The 20,817-nt window shown below is 41.4% G+C and overlaps 3 protein-coding genes across 4 annotated transcripts in view; all 3 read right to left on the reverse strand.

The window, feature by feature from the left end:
- LOC118406358 (ras-related protein R-Ras2-like) overlaps nucleotides 1–1,432 on the reverse strand; it is an 11,864-nt gene extending 10,432 nt beyond the window's left edge. The window contains exon 1 of the mRNA XM_035806323.1: nucleotides 1,108–1,432. Coding sequence (XP_035662216.1) covers nucleotides 1,108–1,206 — 99 coding nt within the window. The 5' untranslated portion in view covers nucleotides 1,207–1,432. The remainder of the gene's footprint in view (nucleotides 1–1,107) is intronic.
- Nucleotides 1,433–1,719: 287 nt separating this feature from the next.
- On the reverse strand, nucleotides 1,720–8,634 carry LOC118406357 (enoyl-CoA hydratase domain-containing protein 3, mitochondrial-like). Its single transcript, XM_035806322.1, has 10 exons — nucleotides 8,468–8,634; nucleotides 7,928–8,100; nucleotides 7,366–7,501; nucleotides 6,698–6,769; nucleotides 6,264–6,297; nucleotides 6,044–6,128; nucleotides 5,117–5,226; nucleotides 4,860–4,918; nucleotides 4,158–4,264; nucleotides 1,720–3,590 (listed from the first exon to the last, which is right to left on the reverse strand). The coding sequence occupies exons 1-10, from the start codon at nucleotides 8,474–8,476 to the stop codon at nucleotides 3,488–3,490; spliced, it is 888 nt and encodes a 295-aa protein (XP_035662215.1). The 5' UTR covers nucleotides 8,477–8,634; the 3' UTR covers nucleotides 1,720–3,487.
- A 738-nt stretch (nucleotides 8,635–9,372) lies between these two features.
- LOC118406571 (inner centromere protein A-like) lies at nucleotides 9,373–20,672 on the reverse strand. 2 transcript variants are annotated; one of them, XM_035806671.1, is made up of 16 exons: nucleotides 20,485–20,672; nucleotides 20,241–20,326; nucleotides 19,614–19,734; nucleotides 18,719–18,835; nucleotides 16,628–18,323; nucleotides 16,336–16,472; nucleotides 16,055–16,148; nucleotides 15,843–15,881; nucleotides 15,368–15,502; nucleotides 14,836–14,945; nucleotides 14,409–14,652; nucleotides 13,737–13,942; nucleotides 13,150–13,291; nucleotides 12,579–12,779; nucleotides 11,596–11,746; nucleotides 9,373–10,697 (listed from the first exon to the last, which is right to left on the reverse strand). In XM_035806671.1, the coding sequence occupies exons 2-16, from the start codon at nucleotides 20,281–20,283 to the stop codon at nucleotides 10,522–10,524; spliced, it is 3,612 nt and encodes a 1,203-aa protein (XP_035662564.1). In that variant the 5' UTR covers nucleotides 20,284–20,326; nucleotides 20,485–20,672; the 3' UTR covers nucleotides 9,373–10,521. The 2 variants fall into 2 exon arrangements, with proteins under 2 accessions (XP_035662564.1, XP_035662565.1); XM_035806672.1 differs by lacking the exon at nucleotides 15,843–15,881.
- Nucleotides 20,673–20,817: the final 145 nt, after the last annotated feature.

Below are 20,817 nucleotides of genomic sequence, written 5' to 3' on the forward strand. Positions count from 1 at the left end.
CACCATATGAATAACTATCGTAAACGGATCATTTTTCAGATAGTCAACACCTTGGTCTATGATACCACCACAAAGCATTCACTACTAAAGCTAAGAACACTAAGAAGCAAACGAATACAATTAGGTAAACAACTATTGACTTGTTCTGAATAGTCATATCTAAATTGGTATCTTAGGGCTTACTTGGATGGACACATTCAGATTTTTCTATAATAAATAAGGTGCATCATATTTTCATGATGTGTGACATCGCTACAAGAAGCCCACCCCACCCTAAGTAAACAAGGTAACAAACAATAAACAAATGGGGGGCCATTTCAAATACAGTACACAAATTTGAGGGGATCCTGGGCCTTACTTGGAAGGTCATGACAAGACAAGACAGGAAGTTCATGTTTGAGTAATAGGAAGTGTGTGTATTTTTACACACCTAAGTCCAGAACACCTATCGAAATGTTCTGCTTCCCCAAAATATTTGTCAACAACAAACAAAAGCCACATAATTCACAATAAATTTTATACGAATAAAAACAAGGAAGAAAAATAAAAAAATAAAACAACTATGTTAACCATAATATGCAACATTGAAAGATATAATTTTCAATTATTTTGAATGTTTTATTTTATGCCATATGTGCCCCCCCCCCATTCGCCACACCCCTTACACTAAAACCTCCAATATATTATATGCACGTTGGTAGTAGCTAATTTGTATTGTCGACAGTTACATTTCAAATATCATAATCGATGTTTATTGGGTGTTTGTGGATTTCTGTGCAATGATAACCAAAAACCGCGTGCCCCCCTCCCCATCCTGACATACCAAGACGTGGAAATGCCCTAAGATGTTACAGGAAGTTATTCATGCCTAAGACTCGATCTCTTCGGAAACCCCGATCTTAGACAAGAATTTTGACATAACACTTCAAGACAAGATTTCAAAGGAGATTACTTCTAGTATGACACCGGCTTCAGTACACAATCGTACTGATTTGTGAACCTTATGTTTCAAAAGTTACGATATTTGTAACGGTAAACAACATTTGTCTAATCTAAATTTTTGCAAGCACAAGTTTAGACAGAAACTCGGAAAGTTGGACCACAAACCTGGATGAACTGAATGGTAAGGGCACTTTTTCCGACGCCTCCGCCACCGACGACCACCAGCTTGTAGTTCTGGCCGAGGTTTCCCCCTTCTCTCGACATATTCCTTCTGGAAATCTGACTATTTTGTCGAGAATTTGCTTCCAACTTGCATGAATTGGTTAACTCCCGCAGACTTTTTGAGCCAGTCTGGCAGGCTAGACCACGGCGGTGCTGGATGGCACTTTGCTGCAGCCTTTATGAGGAATTTAAAATGTCTACAACTGCTTGCTGCTGTTAGTGGTTAAACTCAGCGTGCATGGGAATCCAACATGGCCGCCGCCCTTATTAGACATGCAAATATGGCGTGACGTCATCAGAAAGGCTAGTAGTGCATTTCAGCAGTTGGATATTTTTCTGTTGGAGGATGAGAGACAAGCTGACTTGAATGTGTTTTGTTGGAAGATACCCATAAGAAACAACAGTAATGTTTATGAAGACTTTCACGTTAACAAATAAGGTTTAAACAAACAAAAGGACTTCATAGAAGTTATGTTTGTAGCAATTCATTAATTGGCAAACTGCTAATTGTCATGCATGTTATAAGATAAGAAATCAAGCACAATGGAAACAAAATACAATCAACTTTGAGAAATATTATAATATCTATAAACAGACATGACTGACCATCAATATTTGAGATAAATAATCCTAAAATACAAAATCAATGTAACATTATAATGTTAACATTATTCATTTACCTTAATGTTATATTGCAGCCCCTCTTTACGTAATGACTGTCAAGTGTCAACCTAAATTAATTCACCTTGGTGCATTACTGCAGCCATTAGGTACCCAATCTGAGTAATGAGGCTGTTTTACATCCTCGAGGCACCTCCTCAACAACCATTTTATGTCCCTTCCGAAGGATGAATGCAATCCCTTACAACATGTCCTGGCTGAGCCGACCCTGGGATCGAACTCTGGCTTACGGATCTATGGAATCGGATCCAGATGGCCAAGCAGTGAGGTTGCATTACCGCTTGGCCACAGAGACATGTCAAATCAATTACCAAGATTTCTGTTTCAAGTGTGGGGACATCATACATATGTAACATTACAGACTTACTAGTAACAGTAGTAAAGACTTCTTTCAACAATGTAACGATTTTATAGGTTTTTGACAGTTCAAAATTTTAAACTTTGCATGCAGTGCAAGATCCATCGTGGGCAATATGTCAAAGTTGAAGGCCCCCCATACATACAAACATTCATGAACGGATGAAGTATGTCAACCATGGTATTAGACAAGAACTGTTAGGTAACAACTTAGTGCCTTCAACTTTGACATATTATACCTACAGTGGATCTCACTGCACATGCACAACTAAACCTGAGAAACAGCTTATTATGCATTACACATTGCTGGCCACAGCAAATGGCGCCATATAATTACATGAATAAAACCCAACATTCTCCTAATGATTGCTAGCACATGATTGGACCAGACGTTGATTAAGGTTACCACATACATATCAAAGTGGCCGACCTCAAAGTACATTTGCATCATTTTCTCCTGTATAAAAAGGACAGGGGAGATAAAAGGAGCTTTCAACAATCAAAAAGGATTGACATGCAACATGAAATCCTGAGGATGATAATCTCTGCAATCATGATAAATTGCTTTCTCCTGCAATAGGAAATTTTACAACATTCTCAGTTCATTCTCAGCTCAGTTGAGTTTAGGGTACCAGTAGGCAATTCCCTGTATGACCTGATTGTATATACTAGTAATACATGTACCACCATTTGGCAGAATGTCATTAGTAATGACAGACACAAATTATGGCCATTCTGTCATCTTTACAGACATAATTGTCATATAATTGAAATATAAAGATGATTGAATTATGCCTGGATGAGATCATTGGTTACCTGATGAGGTGACCAAATGAAAATCTAGGGCTTGACATTTCATTTCATTTTATTTATTTCACCAGGGGAAATCACACTCAGGCTACTACCTGCTTGAGAAAGTGTGGGCAGTGCTGCATCCATCTTTAATTTTCTTTCTGTCCCACTATTATTGTTGATTTTCCTCGTAAGATATGTTATTTTAAGCTTATGAAAATACATTTTGAACAGTTTCAGGTCATAAAATTATCATTTTAGACATACAACAGCACATGTGACCCCCGTCCGATGATCCAAGTGGATATAGAGACAACAACAACAACAACAACATCATTTTTGGGACAGACTGGGTAAAAACTATTTCCATCCCAACAAGAAATTTTCCATTCTGGGATGGATGGAGGGACGGGTCCCGGAGACAGCCCTGAGTCAGAGCATGATGCTTGGGTTGATGACCACTTGTTGGGATGATGAGTGACCACAGACGACCTCATTGGTGTGTCCAGGTGGGTTTTCTCTTCTCCAGGAAGGCGTTGATGCCCTCCCGCCCGTCCGCTGTCTGGAGGTTGTCCACCATCACTTCTCCTGCTTCCCTAATGAAGAGATCAGACAGACATGGAACAGTGGGGTAAATGTTGAACAAAATCAGAAATAGGGTTGGGTACCGGTACACAACATTCAGGTACAGGTACAGACTAGTCCAGGTCCAGGGGATCAGGTCCAGGTCCGGACCTGAACCTTGACCTACATGTAATTGTCTGTGAAAACTTGTAAATGGGTGATACACAAAAAACATTGGTCCATTTTGCTACAAATGCTTCCGTTCTATCTTCATATAAACAACGCTAACTGCCTCTGTTAACTTAGACAAAGTTTGACTGTAGGAACTTGATAAAAATGGCTATCAATTCTCCTCTACTTCACTCTTGTTATGTTTATGAACTAGGAAAATTTGGAAATCTAGACCCTCTTATAGGCTATTTCCTTTATTTTAAGGGGCAAATTTTGCTGGTAGATTCAGCTTGGTTCAACTAATATCATACACATGCGGATTTTTGTCCATCATAGAGGATAGAATGGGCAAAATTTTAGTCTGTCCTCAGCGGCAAAATTCTGTCAAAGGACAGAGGGACGGACACCTGCTAGAACCCTGCCCCTACCTGTAAGCTTCGTCCCTGGACTTGGTTATTTGGCTGTAGAAGCAGGCTTTTCCAATTGCTGTCACTGACCTACTGGTGGTACAGATTTGCTTGGCCAGTCTATGAGTCTGAAGAAAAAGAACACAATTAGTCTATTGCATTTTAGCAACAACTATATGGATATCTTAAGGCAAAGAATATCAACAAGTATCTTAGCACACAGTTGGACTATTAAAGCTGTGAGCATGCGTCCAAATGTACATGTAGTAGTCATCCTATAGAATGTAATTCGAAATATTGGCAGTTGTTTTATGTTCACAGTTTTAGGAGTGAACGATTCACTATGAATTAAAACTACTGGTGTTTCCTTTACAGTAACTGTGCAGTATGTGACTGTAGCACCATTGTGAACTCAAAACCTACATGCACACTCCATACTGCAAAATTAAATCACCATGAACTAAAATGCATGAAGACTTTCAATGTCAACTTTAATTTTATGCATAATAGATACATTTATAAGACAAGCAGTGTTTTCACTTCAATAGCAAGCATGAGGAATAAATATTCTAACTGGAAGCTTTGTGACTCCACTGCCCACCCGAAAAAGAAGTCTAGATCGGACAGGTTTTCTAGGGTAGGCAGGGAAACAGAAAAACAACATTTTGTCCCTAGGCCTTAGGTAGCAGTGAATTTGGATGGGTCAAAATATCATGACCTCACCTCTTCATCCAACTTTGGCTCTGGGACAACCTTACTCACAAGGCCGTGTAGTAGCGCATCTGTGGACACAAAGATAATAGCATGACGTTACATATTACATGTATCAAGATCAACAAAAACCCCAACAATGCCCTCCACTAAAAGAGCCAATCACAGACTGGAACTCGAGCCAACCTGGCACTTCGAGATCCAATGGGGTTTCAGCGTTCATGATAAAGTTGGCAACTCATAGTGATTGACGGATGTTAACAGCTTACCCTGTGCTGTGATTGGTTGTCCTGTAAAGAGCATCTCCATAGCAACCTTCCTGGGCACCGCCCGTCCCAAAGCTACAGCAGGGGTGCTACAGAACAGTCCAACTTTCACCCTAAACAAACAGAAAAATCATCATTAGTTGTACAGCAATAATCACAAGAAAATGTCATTAATATGAGACAAAATGTGAAGATTTGAAGTGGCTGTAGCATGCCCGCAGCTAGGATTTTGGTTGGGGGGGTTCTTTTTAGTACTTTTAGTGGGACCATCGAGCGCCGCAGGCGTGAGCTGTCTAGGGGGTCCAGGGGAATTTTAAAAAATTAAATATTGACCCTCTGAAACGCCATTTCCGGCATTTTGACAGGCAAAATTCGCTGGCTAAGTTTAATGGAATTTCTATTGAAATACACAAGACTTTTGGCATAAGTCTTTGAGGCCGACTCCCCCCACATATTTTCACCATGTCCGATATCAAAGGCGCGAGGCTTTGCAATGGAGGTCCGGGGGAATTTTGAAATCTGGACCATCTGAAAAGCCATTTCCTGCACTTTCCGTGGCAGATTTTGCTAATAGACTCACTAAGATTGAATGAAATGTCTATCAGTGAAAAATGCAAATCAGTCATGGCTTTGGAAATAAATCTTGACATGAAAAAGTGGACCTTCAAGCGTGAAAAAGTGGACCTTTGATCGTGTGGCTACGGGCATGTCAGTAGCATGAGCCATACTTCGAGTACGTTGAAGATCATATCACACTTGTCTAATAAAGAAGATGTCTCATTCCGTATGGAACAAACCTTACAGTCTGCTCTTCTGCAGCTTGTACCAATGGTACAAAACTGAAGCATGCTACATACATGTAAATGCAGTTTTCCAGTCATGCAAAACAAACAAATAAACATGTATGTGAAAATAGGCAATTGTGTTTACCCAGGTGTTGCAAATTGCGCTGTGTCTGAAGCAACCACGATGTCGCAGCTGGCCACCAGCTGGCATCCTGCAGCTGTAGCCAGACCTGCGGGCATGGTCATGAATTCAAAGTAGATGGTTATTTACCCTTAGTACGACAGGAGAGAATTCTTGTCTTCCAAAATATTACATGAATGTAATGATCATTCTTAATGTTAAAATATAAGACTCTCATAAGTACCTCGAACTTTTGCAATGACAGGGACCGGCAAGTCCTGTAAAAAGGAACATAGGGATGTCAGAATGTGTCTACAAAATACATACATTTGATAGTACTTAGTCTAGTACTCTGTAACTCTGTAACTCTGTAACTCTGCAACTCATATATAATGATGAGACCAGCAGCCTAAGAGTTTTGAAATACTAAAATAGCCTCAGCCACACCTTAATCGTCAAGCAGATGTTTGGAGGCTAAATCAATACATTTTCCTATACATTGTAGCTATTCCTATTTTCCTGTTACATACTTTCCCCATACAGAGATACATCCACTGTCTTTTAAGGTGGGAGAAAAACAATGCTGAGGACCGTTTGGGATCTTCTAAAACTACATGTTACCACAAAAAAGCTTTTGCCATAAAGTATTGTGTTGCAAGACGATAATTTATACCTCACCTGTACAAGTGTCATGACTTTGGTGCAGGCATCAAAGATCTCAGTGTGTTTGTCTCTGCCATGTGCTGGGGACTACACAGAGAAAACAATGTCAGCTGCACATGTGTGATACTAGATTTTGTCAACATTCAAAAGACAGTCAACAAATGAACCAGTGGAAAAGCTTGTTTGAAGTTTCCAATATACAAGTCTGGCTACTCTAATTACATTTGAGGTTACAATAATAAGCTAGTTTATGGGGTGAAGTGCACATGAGTACTATGATGCACCATGGATCATATGACAGAGTTGAAGACCCAGGGCCATGCTTCATGTACCACCAAGGGTATTCAACTTTGACCTATTACTTATGACTCATCATACTGCACATGCACACTTCAAACTATGAAGTGGCTTTTCAGTTGATGCAGGACAGTCTATGATTGTGTTTGGGAACTTGCTGTGTGGTCTTGCTGTAACAATTTGGGTTTATTGAAAAAGCCGGTCCAACAGGCCAGGTTTCTGGACAAGGCTAGCATGCCTGGATACTAGGCTATTTTTTTGGACCCAAAGAGAATGCAACAATTCACTACAGTGCATACTTGGATTTTTGTTCAAAGTTAGCTTTTCTCCTAGTGTTGGTTTGACTGTTTGTTCCCAAAGCACTAATCATCACAAATGAAACCTACTAGTTCATTGAGGTCATGGCCTGCAGAAAACACAGGTCCTTCTGCAGCGATGATGATGACCTGCAGGTCGTCCTGACTTCCTCCTCCTAACAAGTCTCTCCTCAGGCTCTCCAGCATGGCCAGGGATAGGGCATTCCTGCAAGAGATATGATACATAATGTTCCATATTGATAAGAGTGTTCTGGACCTACCTTTACATGTATACAGTTCTAACTTGTATCCCACAGGCTTCCAAAGAAATAATCAGAAAGCCCTTTGCATACTGTAAATGCATTTAAGTTCACAGGGATTTGATTTTGCAGTAGCAGGAAAAAGAACTGTTGGCGGTGGGTGTAAGTTCACGGTAGCATCATGCACTGTAGTCTCTTACTGCCATGGAAAAATTTGATGCCAGATTTGGATGTTGGAATTGACATTAGTTTTTGTTAAATTACTGTAAGGACAACTTCTGGCGCACTTCACTTTGCAATGTGTGTTTGCTTCGGAGAGCATGACTAAAGAAAGAGATGACACAAATCATACATATTTCACATCACCCTCAGTCCCAGCAAGTCAAACTTGCCTTTTCTTAGGATTGTTGAGTGTGATAGTTCTGATTCCATCATGCTGGGAGGACACAGTCGGTGCAGGGTCTACTGAACCTGTGCTAGAGGATGACAGATGTCGACTCAACAAGGGAAGGACTCTCAGATTACTGTAGTCTTGCAGACCTCTCCTTAACACTGATGTGCAAACCTGGAATTTAAACACATACAACTGTTAGAATCCACATTATGGTCAAGAATCTTCAACAACGTTATAAGTCATCAAAAATTCTATGAACCTATGAACTTATGAAACCTATGCCAGGGGTTTAGAGCTAATCAACCTGAATAGTTTAACAATAATTATACTTGATCACATTTGTCAGCAACTACTGAACGTGACAGCTTTACTTTACGTAGCACAGATCGAAATAAACAAACAAGCTTGCAACAAAGTTTTCCTTGGTACCGCCCCCCTCCCCCTACGACACGCGCTGGACTTCCAACGTCATAACACGTAAACTTCACGTTAACTTTGGTATCTTTTACCGCCGATAGATCTAAAAACACCAACTTACCTTCCACATAATGTTATTACTGGCCGTAAGAGTTTAAAAATCCCGTTTCTAGGTCTGTGATCGTGGCTACAATTCTGCAAACTTCTCATCAGCTGACACTCCGCACTCGTCCTCAGGGGGAAAACTTCAAAGATGACTTTTCACTCTCGTTCCCAGGACCAAATCGTCAAGCAGATGTAAGGTCGTTACTCACCCATTGTGAAGTACAGGAAAATGCGTGACGTTAGAAAGATCAGAACTAATCACAATGTCATTTGAATATCTTTCTTCTATTTAGATTTGAGGCACATGTAATTTTGCTAACCATAACCGTAACCCTGATACAGGTGTCAGGGTGATTGCACAAGCCTTCTCAAATGCGCCCCCTGGTGGCACGAAGTTGAAGTACACATGAAACTCCACATTTTTAAGTAGAATTACCTTCATGTTTTGGGCAACGTTTGTTGGTATGTGTGTAATCATTGCAGTTAATTGAGATGTCATGCCTATTGCCATTAAGGAAAACGAATCCAAATTGAGGTGCTGTGATACCACCATACGTGCGATACCGTCTTTACTTACCCTGGGGGCCAAGACAGGATCGGGTAGCCAGCAAGTTTTGTTCGGGGATCCAAGACCAATCTCACATAAGCTCTCCGGGGAGTTTAAGCCCGAAGGAGTTATCGCTACCCTTTGGACCTTCTCGGGCTTAAACTCCCCGGAGCACTAATAGGAGATTGGCGGGCCTGGCTGTCTTGGGCCACCTAATAAACTGTCCTAGCTGCCCGATCCTAGCTGGCCCCCAGGGTAGCTTTACTAAACTCCTTGTATTTAAAACAGTAGAGTTGTGTATATATATACAAATTTAAGTGGTTCATGCTACGTGACACAATGAAATAAGCCAACAAATCATAGACAACACCAAATTAGTTTTTCCAAGTTTATTACTAACTAGAAATGATAAAAATGGCAAATTTTTCTATCAAAGTGCTTTGTCATTCAAATGATTTAAAATTGAAAAGTATTCCCAGCATACTATGCTAACCCAAGTCTCCCATATTTCCCATTGAAAACTAAAACACAAAATCGACTTGGCATATGTACATCATCTACATTGTAAATATATCAATGTTGTCCTGTTAAACTATGAATGGAATAAATTTGCACAACATGAGAGGATTTTTATGCTTATATTGAATCTTAAAAGCAGCATAAAATCTATGAAAACTGAGAGAAAACTATACAGAATTCGATGTCAATGTATCTTATGTAGTGTTTTTCTCTAAGGGTTTAGTGCTAGACTAAATGTGCTCTATAGTGCCTTCAAATATACATATACATGAAGTTCTGCAATATGCAAACTCTTTGCCTAGTTTTGTTCTAATTTAATTGCAAAAAAGAACATAAAACAAAATGTATATCGAAATAATCAAAGACATGAACAAAGAACAGATCAGCCATGCTTCTGACATTCTCACACTGATTAAAATGAATAGTTCTAAAAGAAATTGAAATCTAGCAAAGATATGTTCCAGCTAATTTCTATAACCAAGAATGTGACATGCAACCTCACACTTTCAAATTTGCACAAAATCTAGAATCCTTCCCGACTTTTACCCATTTATTTACAGACAATACCAATCCTGCTGCTGACTTGAAAAGCACCAGCAATGTCATTGCTCATTAAAAGAGCAAGAAAGCAACCTTCTTAGACTAAAAGAAATTTGTCATATTCTGGTACATTTCCTCCACTTTAGTCCGTATCACAATTGCAGGAGGATAGCTCACCTAACAAGTCTGCAATCTCAAAAAACATCCTTGGCCTTAAAACGACCAGTGATGTCTCAATCACTTCAAGTGATTGCCTGATGTTCACCCTGTAATAGCAGATCCTCAAGCAAAAAGCATACTCAATGCTTTTGAAATGCAGTCGCTTTCTGGCTATCAACAAGTTTGGCCTATGCCTGTTGACAGTCAGAATGACACTGGCTTAAAGCATGAAGGACTGCGTGTACTGTTACCGCTTGCAATGATATCAATCAAACAACTCAAGATATATGTCTAAAAGTGATGATCTATGTCTTGAGCAGAGGAGAGTTCCACACAGCGGAGCTGGTACGCTTGTTGAAGCGAGACTTCTTCACGCCGAACACCTGGGTGAGATCCGGAGTGTCGATGATGTCTCCAAAGATCTTACTGAGGTCGGGAGGATAGTAGCACTGGTTGATGAGCTGAGCTTTCAGAGGTGCTCCTGTGAGGGAAGATGTTGAGAATTTTGTCAAACAATAAAATTGTATATTTATAGAATTATAAAACAAGACCAGAAGTTTTACCTTTTCTGACAGGAAATAAAGACAAATTCATAATTCAAAGTTGACAAAAATAGTTGATTTACTTTTTTTAGCTACAAATACTTTTAGCAGTGGCTCTATTCTGTGATAGGAGGCTTTTTTTCAGTCTTTGTCAAAATGACAAGATTGTACATTGTTTGTTTAAAGGTCAACTGAGGTCATGTTATGTGCCAGTCCTAGAGCAGACTGCACTAACTTGCTGTACTGTGATTGGTTAAGCCACCTAGGGCACCTTGCACTTGGTCAGTTCACTATGCACTTGGCCTATAAAAGCGAGGACATGCTGTACTATGCTCATTCGAGCCCATAACACTGAGGAAGCCACACGGCGATACATGTTTGTTGTGTGTCAGTTCGAATAAAGTTCCTAAACGGGGAACATGCGGCTCCAGCGTCTTTTCTGAAGATGTGGCGTAAGTGTGAACGGTTGGCTGAGGTCTCCTTCTCCACATATATCGACAAGATTGTACATTGTAACAAGAATTATACAATGTCTTACTTTTCTTACAGATAATAAAGACATCAAATCAAAAGTTGGAAAAACAGTAGACTTTCTTTAAAAGCTACTATAAATTCAGATACTTAAGCAGTGGTTCCATTTTGTGATAGGAGGGAAAGGGGTCTTTTTTCTTCAGTATTGAAATTAGCAGTTGAATCAAATTCCATGATATTGTTATGAAAATAGATTAGAAGCTCTTATTTGCAGTGATTTGTGCAAAAAAATTAAGTTACTGTGAAGTTTTCCAAAATTCACTGTATTTCAAAATGTCACAATACCAAGGCATGTGCTAAACCTACCCTGTGCCCATCTTGGGATCTTCTTACGCGGCTGGTCTTCGTCATCTGTGGAATCATCGCTGTGCAGGTCCTCGATGTGGTAGTTCTCCTCGGTCGCAGCCTTGTACGTACGCTTCTGCTGTGGAGTCATGTCGTAAGAGTTGGGGTTCCCCTGAAAGGCAAGGTCAAAGAATATAAATACATCAGATCTCCTGGTTACGTGTGGACAATGGTAGAAACAGAATGTCAAATACATTGTATATCTCCCATATATATAAATACACATGTTTTCAGTGTCAAACTTTAGTCTTGCAGATTTTTGGTTTCTCCTGTCGATTGGACAGATGAGGAGGCAGACAGGCTATTTGCCTGTTTGCCTGACCTGCACATGACTTTTTATGGTGAAGGAGGGGTGTGCAATTCTTTCTCCACCCTCTCGTCTACTGGAGCACTAAGTCTCACAGGGGCAACTGTATGGGAACGTGTGAGGCGGCTCCAGCAGATGCAGCTTTGTTGTTCGGAGTATCCGTCTCCTAGGACTTCCGACCAAGGTTGTAAGGGGTTCCTCCTACCCCCGACTCGGGTGCCATGGCGGGTGCCGCTCATACCCGAACATGCCCCTAAGGCCTGTCTCGGCCACATAGCCCCACCAAGCCACACAAGATACTCATTTACACCTGAGTTAAGTGAGCAAAGTCGTGTAAAGTGCCTTTCCCAAGGGCACAAGATCGGTGACACAGCAGCTGGATTCGAACACGCAACCTCTCGGTCTCGAGCCGCAAATGCTGCCACTGCGCCACGCGGTCCCACATTGCAGTCTTGCAGATAATGGTTACAGATCAGTGGATAATATTACATTTATCCTTCATTAGATATAGGACAAGCAGTTTTGAAAAAATTCAATATAGGCAGCAGGCTGAATAAAAAGTCTAACTGGAAGCTATGTGACTCCACTGCCCACCCCCCAAGTTTAGGGTCAGCAGGTTCATCTGAGATATACCCACCTCCTTGTTGAAAGTGTTGTTGAGGTTGGGTTTATGCAGACTGCTGTTCATACTGGTGTTGGCTGCAGAGGCGCTGCTGGTGTTCAGAGAGGAGTTCATGATGGCCGCGCGCTTCTTGGCCTCGGCCTCCTGAACCTCGCGGCGTTCACGTTCCTGTCGCTCGCGCTCCTTCTGCATGATCTCTGCAAGCCGCTGGCGATCCTAAAAACATTCGACAGAAGAACTAAGATTATAGCTAGATGTTTAACTTCAGAAGAACTCTATTTTTATTACAAACAAGATGTTCAAACACAATTCAATCTGTACAGCTGGATAAAAAACGGAAATTCTTCTAGACGTTTAGAGTGACATCCATCACTCTTCTTCAGAGTCAATAGAATGAACTGGCAGAACCATTCAATACAAATAACTAGAAAAATTGGTTGGATTGGACAATTGTCAATTCACCAACTCCTAAGAATCACATGCAAATGTTACTCAAATGTAAATCATGTTTGCATAGTAAGCATCCTATGGTAAAATAATACACACTATGGTAAAAGATGCTAAAAGATGTGTAACAATAACTGACCCTTTCTTTCTGCTTCTCATATTCTTCTTTCTTCTTGCGTTCAGCCTCCTCCCGTGCTCTCCTTTCAGCCTCCTCGCGAGCTTTCCTCTCTGCTTCACGCTGTAGTTCCTTTTCCCGTTCACGTTCCTTACGCTCACGTTCCCTATAACAGAAGAAAACAAAGTTTAAAGATATCGTACCTCTGTGTCTGAAAAATATCTAGTGTTTCAGTTGTGTCTTCTTCAACTGCAGTTCATAATGATTATGCAAAAAAGCTTTTGATAACCGTTACCGTATGATCCACCAATCACTTTCTCTCACTCAATGGTGACTGACATTTAGAACATGTATAAACACAGGCAGTCCAAAAACAATTCTGTACTTCCCTGTGATCGTAGTAGGCTCTTCTATTGACCCATGACCTGGAATGTCTGTCAGTCTACACGCAAAGTTAAAAAATTTACAGATTCTGGCAACTCTGGCCATCAACATCCTGTCACTCAGACCTTTTTTCCTGTCACTCTTCATTGACTATGACTAGCATATGGGAAATACAAAATGCAGAAACGGACAACAACGGTTTTATGGGGCATACACGAAAATCTCACCTCTCCTCTGCAATACGCTGCCTCTCTCTTTCCTTCTCCTCCTCCTGTTGTTTTCTGAGTTCGATCTCCCGTTGTCGTTCCCTCTCCAGTTCTAGCCGCCGTTCCTCGGCCTGTCTGCGCAGCTCCTCTGCCCGTGCCGCCCTCTCCGCCTCCTCGTGTTCCCTCTTACGTAGGATCAGCTCGCGGTGGCGCCGCTGTTCTTCCTCCTGTAGAACATGTTAAAAGTCCATTAGAATACAAATGAGTGCAAGGGGGACACTTTTTCATGGGGGTCCGACATTTCTGCATTGGGGGACACATTTTCATGGGGGACATTCCTATTACAGGTACTTCTGCATGGTGGAAAACTTTTCATGAGGGTCCCATATTTTCATGGGGATATTTTTGGAATAAGGGAAACTTTTCACAGGGAACATTTCTGCATTGTGGAAACTTTTTCATGGAGGACACACTTTTCCATGGGGATATTTTTGAATAAGGGAAACTTTTCACGGGGAACATTTCTGCATGGTGGAAACTTTTTCATGGAGGACACAGTTTTTCATGGGGACATTTTTGCATAAGGGAAACTTTTCATGGGGAACATTTCGGACTATCCAAATAATGTATGAGCTTTTTTTGGCTACACCACAGGGGCTGAGTCTTCAGAAGATGCTAGTTCCAGTGACTAACCTGTTCCTTCAGTTTCATAAGCCTGGCCTCTTCTTCCTGTTTCCTCCTCGCCTCAGCTTCAGCCCTCTTCTGTAGCTTCAGCTTCTTCTTTGCGGCATCTTCTGCCAGACGTTCCTCCTTAATTTTCTCCGTCTCGGCCACGCGGTGGCTGTACTCCTTCTCCAGACGTAGTTTCTTCTCCTTGTCCGCCTTCTCTCTCTGTTCTCGCAGTTTGGCAGCCCGCTTGGTTCTCTCTTCTCGTTTTCTGTGGGGAAATATCACACAAATCACATCAGTCAGTGTTTGAACAACAAAGATTGTAACTTGCCTTACACATAAACACATGATTGTTTTTCAGTTGCTACTTTCTCTTGTCTAGTTTTAAAAATTAACCTTACTGTCAACCAACTATGCTAGAATCTTTGTTGTAAGAAGAATGTGTACGAACCGTTTTTGCTCTTCCATTTTCTGTTTCTTCTCCTCCTCTCTCTTCTTGATGATCTCTGCCTCCTTTGCCTTCTTGGCAGCCAGCTTCATTTTCATCTGTCTGGCTCTCTCCTGTTGACAAAAAGTACAATGTGATACATATCTGCATGCATGGTATCAATGGTTATGAACCAGATAATTGTAGCCCACTATACCTACTGTTTGCACAGTGATCTCCAATAGTGTTTTTACTTCCATGTATTGCTCTCCGTGCGTTTGCTTGTCTGTCTCTGTGTCTTTGCATTATGTACTTCAGTCACATTACGTATGAATATGAAATTATGATGTAAGTTACCAGTCCAAACTAGTGACTCTTAAAAAGTCACAGTTGCTAGAATAACAGAAAGTGAAGTTCAAAGTTTGCAGAATTATTCATTCATCAACCCTGTTAGACATCTGACAGACAGGTCATGGGGTCAATCGAAGGGCCTACTAGTACTTGTGCATGGGGATGTCTGCTCTACTATCAGTTACTGTCACTGAGTATTCCTTACCTCTGAAGACATCTGTTTGACAGGAGTGTTCCTCTTGATGAAGGAGGTGACAGTGGCGTTCAGGTTGCCTGGCGTCATGAGGGAACTCCTGCTGCTGGTCAGGAACGAGAACTGTTTCGGACGAGGACGAATGACCTGGTGGAAAAACACAATCATGGTGACTCACTAAGATCTAAAAAACCTAATCCAATTAAAAATTCAACCAATGATAAAGCGGCAGTTAGCAGTTCAACCAATGACAGAGTGGCTGCATGTTCAACAAATATTTGCGCATCAATGTCTTTATTTAGCAATTCTAATGTTCTATATTTTGACGGAGGTGGGTAGGTTGGTCAATTAGTATTAGTAAGAACTTTAGAATTGTAAGAATTTGAAAATAGTCACAGAGATTGGTTTGTCTAATTTCTAAGAGGTGAAACTATAGCACACCAGTTAGGGCACACAAGAAAGTCATTTTATTTTTTAAAAAGCTCACCCGTTGTTGTGATCTCAGAAGAGGTCTTGTGAATATAGCCTGTAGAGTAGGAGTTTTTATATATCTTTACTGTAGTCATGCAATAGACAAACTCTTTTAACACCAAGACAGAGTTACCACATAGAAACAGGATTAGAAACACACAATCAACAGATGAGTAGAAGAAACAACATCTTGAAGACAAAGATCATGGTTCGAGTTGTTTTTCTCACCTTGCTCCGAGGGCACTTGGGAGAGGGTGTCTTGTCAACGATGTCTTCTTCTTCGTCTTCCGTGGAGTTATCTTCAGATTTAGCCAAGCTTGGACTGGAGGATGAATGTTTAACAATTAAACTAAAGGATACACCAACAACAGAAAAAATATCACAACAAAGACATCTGTGCCGATGATAATGTACAAAACTTAATAGGAAATTCATACAGCCTAGATCTACAGTAGTGGTAGGATGCCTTTAGACTTGCTTCCAAAAGATTGATGCAAGTTAACACTGACCTTGTTGCTTTGAGGCTGGCCTTAGAGCCCTGGCTGTTTTCTAGGCTATCCCTGGACAGGTCAACGACCTCTGGTTCACCAGACTGGGACAGCTTGGATCGCTTCTTGGCTGGGGCGGTCTTTCCTCCATCCGAGCTCTGATGATAAGGTACAAGAAATTTAGCGTTTTTAAGTTAAAAGGAACACAAAAAGGAAGAAAGGTAAGGAAAAAGCTTGGCATGATTTTGCCCATATAAGGGGTGATAGTATTCAATAAATAATTATTTGATGTACAGTTTAAGTTTTTACTCACGTCATCACTTCTAGAGGTCCTTTTCCTACTAGGAGGTCTCATTATCTCCTCCATGGTTGAATCTTTTCCGTCTTCCGATGCTGATGACATATGCGAGGCGCGGGAGCGTGAAGCTCGTGTGGACATCCGTCCTACCGTCTCCGCAACCTCGACTTTTTGCCGCGGGAGAACGGAAGATTTCCGCTTCATGGTGGCGACTTTGCAGGACAGGCGGACCGACTGGCGTTTGGAGCTCCGTCGGCTAGACCGTGTTGACCGTGTCGATCTGTTGCTCGTGTTTGAGATGTCAGACTTGGCTGTCTCCTCTTCCAAGCTGTCTTGTTCAACAGATTCTTGCATCATCTCCTCTTCTTCAACAGGAGCATCAGTTTTGGTAGCGCTGTCGGTTTCTGCGGCGTCCTTGCCTCCCATCCATTCTACGATCTTACTCGCTGCGGCTGACACAAACTGTCTTGCTTTTGAGCGTGTGCTTCTCATTGGCTGTTGCTGGGGGGCGGGGCTTGCCGCTAGCTGTGTCTTGGACTTCTGCTGTAGTTTGCCTGCTATTGGCTTCTTTAGCTGTTTCTGTGGCGTGTCGTCATCGGAAGAACTTACTATCATCTCTTCGTGTTTCTTGATAAGATCCTTGACAAAGCCGGTACCGGGGGTGGCTGGCTTCACTGGAGACGTTCGGACTTCTGGGAAGAAGCGCGTCTTGACACTTTCTGTCTCCATCTCTTCCACGTCCTCACTTTCACTTGTAGGCTTGTCGTCTCCCTCTGACATCTCGCTTTCTGTGGTCTCCTCAGATGGTTTGTCTGCGATCTTGATTTTGTTGGCTTGTCTCTTCTTTGCCGGAGACTTCTGAGTGTCTGATTCTGACTCCGATCCTTTCTGCAGTCTAGTTTTGGTGCGGGTGGATCTGGCTGTCGTGGTTTCTTCGCCTTCCGTGTCGGTTTCCGATGAGGCCATTGCTGTGTCGGATTCGGACTTCTTTTGTAGTCTAGTTTTGGTGCGAGTGGACCTGGTTGTTGTACCTACTTCTTCGCCTTCGGTGTCGGTACCACTTTTGCCAGATGCCATTGCCTTGTCAGACTCATCTTCTGATTTCTTTTGCAATCTGGTTTTAGTGCGTGTCAAACGGGTTGCTGTAGCAGTTACTTCGCTTTCGGTGTCAGTCCCGCTTTTGCCAGGTGCCATTTCTGCGCCAGCCTCTGATTCCGTTTGCAGTCTAGATTTGGTACGCGTAGACCTGTTTGTTGCAACAGATTCCTCGCTTTCTGTGTCGGTCCCACTTTTGCCAGATGCCTTTGCATTATCCAACTCGGGTTCAGACCCCTTCTTGACTCTTTTAGATGGTGGTATATGCTCTGTTGTTTCTTCACCCTCTGTATCAGTACCAGTGCTACTTTGCGTGAGGTTTCTCTGCCTTGATGCACGAGTTGCTCTGGTTGGTCGGATGACCGTCACCTCTGCTTCGGAATCGGACTCTGTGGTATTTCCGCCCCGTGTGCGAGTAGAGCGTGTGGTCTTGGGGGGAGGCGGCTGGGCAAAGCTCACTGATTGGCTGGCGTGCGTAGGGGGAGGAGTCTTGCAGTCTTCCACCTTCTGTGTGGGGATGTTCAGGGTTGCCTTGAGCAGTTCTGTCTCAGAGATGGCCTTGAGTTCGTGGGCGTTTGATCTCCGCATGGCTCTACTCCGTCTAGAAGCAGAGCTCCTGGACAAGGAAACAAACATTTCATGGCACTTAGTATATTCAAGTGCTTGTGTTCCGACCTATCAGCCCAAGGTTTCTAAAGCAAACTTTATGCAAGGCATGTTTTAGGATGGACCGAAGCCACAAGGCATAACTCTAGATCTGTGCTGTTCATTGGACTTTCATTGACATATATGTGTATATGCACAAGTCTAATACATGTATTGAGAAACTACTTTAACCTTCAATTTAAAGTTAGCTGTTTGGCACTTATTTTGTATTGGTTACTGTGTCTTTCAGGAGGGAGAATGTTGAGAACAAAGAAGAGAACCCTGTTTTATGTGCCAAGAAGATACCTGTACTACTAGTATTTCTGTACTAGTAATTCAAGGTTAAATTGATTTTTTTTATATTACCTCCTTTTAGCTGCAGGCTCCACATTTTCTTCCTCCTCCTCTACTTCTGGTAGTTTCCGGATGCGTCTCCGGCGGTTCTTGGCTGATGGCGTCTTGGGCAGCAACTCTGGTTCTTTCCTGTACATGTTAAATGAAAAATTATTTGCATGGACTGGAGTTGAGACATTCAAGTTTAAAAACTAAAAAAGTGCAAAAAGACAAAAGATGGTGGATGCCATTTGAAACATCTGACCATTTTCAAAATCATATCCAGTTGCTTGAGTAACTGCTTTTTTGGCGTAAAAAATTGCATATTTTCCAAAACAAATTTTATCCAGAATTCGGCACACAAAGATCACTAAAGGTAATCTGCAGTATAGCAATTCTACCTACTTAGTGTCTTACTGTAGTTTTATAATCTCCAAGCAGATCCTACGGTAGCATAAGATAGTATCAAAGGCTGGCAGAGGAGTGAAGCCGGCCTAGGAGTGTGTTTGGCTACCGGGGCAAATGGACACCTCTTGGCAGACTACACTCCTTGGCCAGTTTGGTACTATTTCATGCCATTGTAGGATCTGCTTGGAGATTAGTAGTTTTAGACAATTTAGATTGAGTTCACACGTCTCCAGACAACAAACTACGACATTAACTGATTAACTCATCATTAAGCAATTAGCATTTGAATGGCCATTCTCACAGATTTGCTTTGTGCCATAAGCCCCACATTCTAATTAATGCATCTGGCATGTTAGGGCATGTTCTACTGTGGACAGAAATGGGATAATCCTCCATTGTGAACTGTCTTTTCTGTATTTTCATTTATTTTTGTTGAAGAAGGGTAAGGACGGTTTTCAGTTGAAATTATGTTCAGCATTATTTGCTGTGTAGTCACCATGAACATTTAAAATTTGCTCACCTGGCAAAGGACTTCTTGGCCACCTCCAGGACTTCGTTCAGCCATGTCATGTGCTCCTCCTCAAACGTCTTGTTGAAGTCCGCCAGTTGTGATGTCATGAACTTGTGCAGACGCAGTCCAACTGGAAACAAAGAAAGCAACTTCTAATCAAAGACAAAGACTTCATATGTCAGCTTTAGATGTTTTGTGTCAAACTACAACAGTCAAATCTACATGCACTGTATGGATTTAGTTCATAACATTACATGGGCTGCTTTTTATTGTTATACCGATACTGCCAAGTGTACAGCAAAAATTGTACTAAGTTAGTGAACTGGACATTTACGTATAAATTTATTTCAAGTAGAGTACATGGACCAGTGCAGGTTAGGTGCAGGTAGACACTAGAAATACCTGCACAGCTCAAATTTTACCTGCACTAACCTGCATATGCAGTGGTATATTTTGAGCCCTGACTATGTTTGTAAGTTATTTTGTAAAATTGTCTTACACACACTGTACAGTTTCACACACAAAACGTAAACTGAAGTTCCTACCTGTGCCTGAAGAACTCTAGTAGTATCTACTCTAAAGGGCTGAGAAAATCATTAATAAAAATTTGACGATCAGACTTCAGAGTGTACTTACGTGTGTGTGTCAGCACTGTGCTGTTGCTTGGTTCTCTCGGCATGATGATGATTATACTTCTCCTCTTCTTCACTCCAATATAAAATCTGGAAAGACAAAAATGAACAGTTAGATTTTTCAAAACAGTTTCTGGTTGACAAGGCACATGCACGAGCTTGACAAAAACCGAAACAAAGTACGCTCGTTTAACTATGTTTTCTTGACTTCTGTAATATTCTCGTGCAAATATATAAGTTTTACCTACCTAGCTCATATAGATTTGTCCTAATACCGATGCCTTGGGGCCGGCAAAGGTAAAAATTACTCCTGTTCCTCCGTCGGCAACAACCTTCTTCTGTTGGAACTCGAGAAAATGGTGTCTTCCGTTAGTTCCCGGATTTCAAATTTCGTGTCACCCAGCTAACCAATCACAGCTCAGTATTTCTGACGTGACCTTTCCGTGAACTCTCAAACAACCAAAAATATTTGAATACGTTTAATATTCTCCATAGTTTTATATATTGTTTATATGTAGATGAATAATTATCTTTAAAGATACCAATTTGAGAATTTCTATGGAAAATTTCAGATTTAGTAA

This window comes from Branchiostoma floridae, chromosome 19 (assembly GCF_000003815.2).
Source record: "Branchiostoma floridae strain S238N-H82 chromosome 19, Bfl_VNyyK, whole genome shotgun sequence".
In the NCBI taxonomy this organism is placed as follows: domain Eukaryota; kingdom Metazoa; phylum Chordata; class Leptocardii; order Amphioxiformes; family Branchiostomatidae; genus Branchiostoma; species Branchiostoma floridae.